This window comes from Sapajus apella, unplaced genomic scaffold, assembly GCF_009761245.1.
Source record: "Sapajus apella isolate SASKATOON/1434 unplaced genomic scaffold, GSC_monkey_1.0 scaffold6, whole genome shotgun sequence".
In the NCBI taxonomy this organism is placed as follows: Eukaryota; Metazoa; Chordata; class Mammalia; order Primates; family Cebidae; genus Sapajus; species Sapajus apella.
Genome location: NW_022436946.1, coordinates 27,838,333 through 27,844,166, shown reverse-complemented (window position 1 = coordinate 27,844,166; position 5,834 = coordinate 27,838,333). Strand labels below are relative to the sequence as shown.

Below are 5,834 nucleotides of genomic sequence, written 5' to 3'. Positions count from 1 at the left end.
AATTAGATACTTTTGAATTACTTTAAAAATTGCAATATGGGCCAGGTGCGGTGGCTCACACCTGTAATTTCAGCACTTTCGGAGGCCGAGGCAGATGGATCACTATGAGACCAGCCTGGCCGACATGGTGAAACCCCGTCTCTACAAAAAATACAAAAATTAGCCAGATGTGGTGGCATGAGCCGTAATCCCAGCTATTCAGGAGGCTGAGGCAGGAAAATTGCTTGAACCAGAGAGGTGAACATTGCATTGAGCTGAGATCTCCAGCCTGGGTGACATAGCTAGACTCCATCTCAAAAAAAAAAAGAAAAAATTCAATATTAGTATAAAGTGATAGAACAGGAGTACCAGTGTGATCATTAAATTAGACCAACACAGGTAGGTATTTTGTAATAGAGTTCCATAAAGTAGAAAAATGAATCACTACTACCAAGAGAAAAAAAATCAGATGAAGAAACTATGTACAGTACCCATAGATGACATCAAGATACAAGTCTCAAACCCTTAAGAATATGAGGAATTCAGGCCAAGCTGACCTCTTCTGTTCTGCCCATGTTTACAAAGACATGTCATTTTTACTTTCTAGGAATATGTATAATGATCAAACTATCTATGTCTTTCTAATTAACTTTTTTCAAAATAAAAATATATTTACAAGCTGGTCACTTTAAAGATTGTTTTTCTCTTATTAAGTTGAAGCTTTAGTCATTCCAGATGACAAAAAAATATTATTTTTAAAAACTGTTTTGCTGATTTAGTTTTCGCATTTTTTTCATGCTTTTCACTCTCCATCTGGTTTTATATATTCTGTATCCTTTTCCTTTTTGCCAAGTTCAAAAAAATGCACATGCATCACTCTGTGTCTTCAAAGCATTTTACAAACACTACCAAATTGAAATTCTTTAGTGGTTTATAATTAGCCCAATCATGTTTTTCTCATGAGCTTAGAATACCTCAGTAAATGGCTTTTCTTTTGTTATTTGGTTCCAAAATGTTTTAGTTCTCTATTTAGACAAATATTGTCTGTATTTAATTTAGCACTTTTTAGAACATACACATAGTCCACGCTTTTAAGGAAAAATATGTTAAGAAATAGGGAATCTTGCTTTGTTTCCATTTTCTCATTAAGTTCAACATCAGTTTAGCACATTCTAGGTGTCAAGCACCGTGCACAAGGTATCCTAATATGAAGACAATGCAGTGAATGTGCCTTTAGAAACCCATGATTGTTGAGGGAGACAGATAGGACTACTCCATTTTATTACAATATGCTCTGTGGTGAGGGCCGGGATGAGAGAACAATCATAATGACTTTGACAATGACATGACAATGACAATGACAATAATGGCAGGGTCAGCAGCTAATACTAAATCCTTACCGTATACAAGGCATTTTTTAAAAGTTTTCATACAATTAACTCAGTTAATGTAATCAGCTGTGAAAGTTATGTTAGGGGATTCAAATTTACTTTCAACTACTTGAGAGCCTTCAAAAAAAGGCCAAGTTTGGCTTTTAAAGGCTCTGGATCGTTTGTCTTTCCTTGCCTTACACACTGGTTTTATCAGCTACCTTTATGGCATAGTTTTCATTCCTCTCTCGCTTTTGATTCTGTAGTCTGCAAAAGCCCCTTGTTATGGGCTGAATAGTGCCTCCTCCAAACTCACATGTTGAAGTCTTAACCCCTGGTACCTCTGAATGTGACTATATTTGGAAATGGGGTCTTTACAGAGCTGATTAACTTATAATGAGTAAGGCAGAATGAGTCTTAACCCAATATGACTGCTGTCCTTACAAGAAGGGAAAATTTGGACACAAATGAGTACAGGGGGAAGACCATGTGAAAACACAAGGAGAAAATGCACATCTACAAGCCAAGGTGAAAGGCCTCAGAAACAATCAACTCTGCAGACGCCTTTATCTGGAACTTGTAGGGTCCCAAACTGTGAGAAAAGAAATTTCTATGTGCCCGTCTGTGTACATTTTTATGGCAGCCCTAACAAATGAATCTACCCAATTGTGCAATTTTTCCACATGGTTTTTGTATTTACTTATATTTTATTTATTAATTTTGTGTTTTTAAATCATCCTCTGTGAAAAGGACACAATCTCTAAAAATCAAAACAGAAAGGGGGAAAATCAGGCTCAAAGATAAGCCACCCACATATCCAGGGGCCTTAACCTGTCCTTTTATCACCTTTGGACTTGGATTCCAGGTTTACATTTACAGACCTGATAGTAGTAACAAAAACATCTTTGTCATTTCTGAAGTTTAAACAACAAATAGATAAAACTCACATCATCAAAATAGAGCTTTATGTAACAAGAGAAAAGATCCAATGTCTGTTGCTCTTTTCCACCTGTTAATGCTACATGACAATTTATACAATATTTGAGGTTGTATGCCCTTTTTTTTTTTTTGAAATGGAGTCTTGCTCTGTCACCCAAGCTAAAATCTCAGCTTACTGCAACCTCTACTACTTGGGTTCAAGCGATTCTCCTGTTTCATCCTCCAGCGTCGTTGAAATTACAGGCATCCACCACCACATCTGGCTAATTTTTGTATTTTAAATAGAGATGGCGTTTCACCATGTTAGCCAAGCTGATCTTGAACTTCTGACCTCAAGTGATCCACCCACCTGAGCCTCCCAAAGTGCTGGGATTACAGGCGGGAGATACCACACCTGTACTCTATGCACTTTATTGAAACATTAATATTAGATATATGTGTAGCTCAGGCTAGAAAAATTATTAATTTGGAAAGAGTATATAGTCTCAGAAATTACATAAACTATTTTTAGAATTATTTAAAATTATGAGAACTCATGGGGAAAACAAGAACTATTATCATTTTCTATTAACCTTTGCAGGTCTATTAGAGTTTTAAATTAAAAATTCCCATAATCTAGATTCTGAGATTCAGGCCTGAAAATGCAGAATGACTGTTTGGGATTTAGAGACTTGAGAGATGACAAATATTAATAATATTAAATTACTTATCTTTTTTCTGTATTAAGTACCCCTTTTCTCTATGACCATTACTCCTTCTCCTGGCCGTTCTCTGGCAGGGGTCCTGCCTCATGTCTTTGTTTCCAAAACCCTTGTTTGGCACAAAATACTACAGGTCACTAAGCTGCCCTCGTAGGAAACAGTTTTTTGTGCCACTGCCTTTACTCAACTTGAACATCTTAGTTGTATTCCCTTTTTCTCCTTTTCCTAGTGCTCCTGGAGAATATATTTTTAAATTATTATTAAATTTATAATATTTTTAATTATAATAGACCAGAAAAGTACATACATATGAAATTTATTTTTGAAATTCTTAATCTAGATTTACAAATTTGAAGTTTATTATTTCCCTATAATTTGTCAGTCTTGTTATTTCCCATTTCATTTCTAACAGTTATTTGTACTTTTTTTTATCTTGAATATACTTGCTTAAGTGTCTTCTTAATCTTTCAAAATACTGGTTTTTGCTTTTATTCGTCAGTCTTTTACTTTTTGTTTCATGGTTAATTGGTTTATGCTTTTATTTATAGTATCATTTTGTTTTCTTTATTTTGTTTTCCTGCGCTGTGTTAAAAGCATAGACCACTTATTTTTTTATCTTCTTTTCAAATAGATACATCTAAGCTCATGCATTTTTTTCTCAGCCTTGCTTCACCCATACCCTCAAGTTTTGTTATAGCATTTTATTTTGTTATTCAGCTCCAAATATTTTACAAGTTTTTTTTCTTCATGCCACATGATTTTTAATTATGCATGAAGATCTATCATATCACCCAGGGACCATTTCACTCACTGCTCTGTTTGGCTGCCAGTCTTTTGTCTCTATCTTCAGCAATGGTGAGGCGGATACCCTTTCCTCGGGGAAGAGAAATCCATGGTTTGTTGCCCTTGCCAATAACAAAAATATTGGAAAGTCGAGTGGCAAAGCTGTTGCCATTGGCATCTTTCACATGAACCACATCGAAAGATCCAGAGTGCCTCTCTCTGTTGGTAATCACACCAATTCTTCCCAGGTTAGCACCCCCAGTCACCATACACAGGTTACCAATGTCAAACTTGATGAAATCAGTAATCTTGCCAGTTTCCAAATCAATCTGAATGGTATCATTCACCTTGATGAGGGGGGGATCAGGGTAGCGGATGGTGCGAGCATCATGAGTCACCAGATGAGGGATTCCTTTTGTGCCCACAAAGATTTTTCGTACTTTGCACAATTTGTACTTGGCCTCCTCAGGTGTAATACGATGTACAGCAAAGTGACCCTTGGTGTCATAGATCAGACGGAAATTCTCTCCCATCTTGTCAATGCTGATGACATCCATGAAACCAGCAGGGTAGATTATATCAGTTCGGACCTTGCCATCGATCTTAATGAACCGCTGCATGCAAATCTTTACTTCATCTACTGTCAGGGCATACTTAAGTCTGTTGCTTAGGAAAATGATGAGGGGGAGACACTCTCTCAACTTGTGAGGACCGGTGGATGGACGAGGAGCAAACACACTGGTCAATTTATCCAGCATCCAATGCTTTGGAGCTGCCACCCGCTTCAGATGCTTCTTGGGACCACGAGCCATGGCTGCGTTAGGCAAGGAAAGAGCAGTTTACAAGTTTCATTTTGATTTTTTCTTTAACCTAGTAATTATTTGGAATGTGTGAGTTCATGCACGTGTGTGTGTGTGTGTGTGTGTGTGTGTGTGTGTGTGTGTGTTTAATTTCCTTGTATTTTTTCTTAGTGGAATGTCTTGTAATTGCTGACAAATAAGTAATTGCAGCCTGTATACTATCACCTTTATGGAATTTGCTGACATTTCCAATGTGGTCTAGCACATGGTAAATTTTTGTGGCTGTAATCTGTGTGTTTGAAAATGATATGTAGTCTTAAGAGTATGGTAGACATTTTTATACAGTTACTCAGTCAGGCTTGCTAAGAGCATTACACAACTCCCTCCATATCCCTCCTTATTAGTTGGTGGTTTCTTGGTTGGTTTTAGAGAGGGCTGCTCAGCCTCTCACTGTGTTTAAGAATTTGTCCATTTTGCTCTGTAGGGCTATCAGTATCTGCTTTATACATTCCCCCCTGTGGGACCCCAGTTAATCATCTCGTCAGTTTCCCTGGGCTCTGTGGTCCCTCGTGTCTGCTACTGAGGCCATGAAGAAGTCTAGTTGCTACTTAGCTTCCACAACAAAACTTTCTCTTGCACATTTTATATCCTTTGTTCTCTTTTTAATTTGACCTCTGCTTTTAGGATTTCTTTTAATGTTCAGTCCTCTGAGAATTCTCCTTCTTGTTTTTGAGCATTGAGCATTTAAAATGTTTAAAATAGTCTATTGTAAATTCCATATGAATTTGATAGAAGAGGTGGGAGGAGAGGCTAAAGCATATGCCCATTTCAAGCATTTCAAGATTAAACTCAAGTTATTCTAATACACCTTTAATGGTCTTTCTCTTCCACTCCCCAGACCCTCCTTTTATCATGCCACCTCTTGACATGACTTTCCAACCTGTGGTTGCCCCTTTTGTATTGTTAGAAAGGAACTATCTGAGGTTGGGTAATTTATAAGGAAAGGGGGTTTATTTAGTTGACAATTTTACAGACTGTAAACGAAGCATGTCTCTGACATCTGCTTCTGTTGTGGGCTTCAGGAGGTTCCCAGTCATGATGGAGAGGTAAGGGGAGAAGGCGCAGATGAGAGAGGAGGAAGGTACCAAGCTATTTTTAACAATCAATTCTCCCATGAAATAACACAGTGAGAACTGCCTCATAACCTCAAGAAAGGCACTAAGCCATTCATGAAGGATTTACCCTGTGACTCAAAGACATCT

The 5,834-nt window shown here is 37.4% G+C and overlaps 1 protein-coding gene across 1 annotated transcript; it reads right to left on the bottom strand.

Moving 5' to 3' along the window:
• Nucleotides 1-3,731: 3,731 nt before the first annotated feature.
• On the bottom strand, nucleotides 3,732-4,619 carry LOC116549365 (40S ribosomal protein S4, X isoform-like). Its single transcript, XM_032274909.1, has one exon. The coding sequence runs from the start codon at nucleotides 4,582-4,584 to the stop codon at nucleotides 3,793-3,795; it is 792 nt and encodes a 263-aa protein (XP_032130800.1). The 5' UTR covers nucleotides 4,585-4,619; the 3' UTR covers nucleotides 3,732-3,792.
• Nucleotides 4,620-5,834: the final 1,215 nt, after the last annotated feature.

Coding starts and splice junctions, on each gene's coding strand:
- LOC116549365 (XM_032274909.1), bottom strand. CDS start 4,584: ATGGCTCGTGGTCCCAAGAAGCATCTGAAGCGGGTGGCAGCTCCAAAG.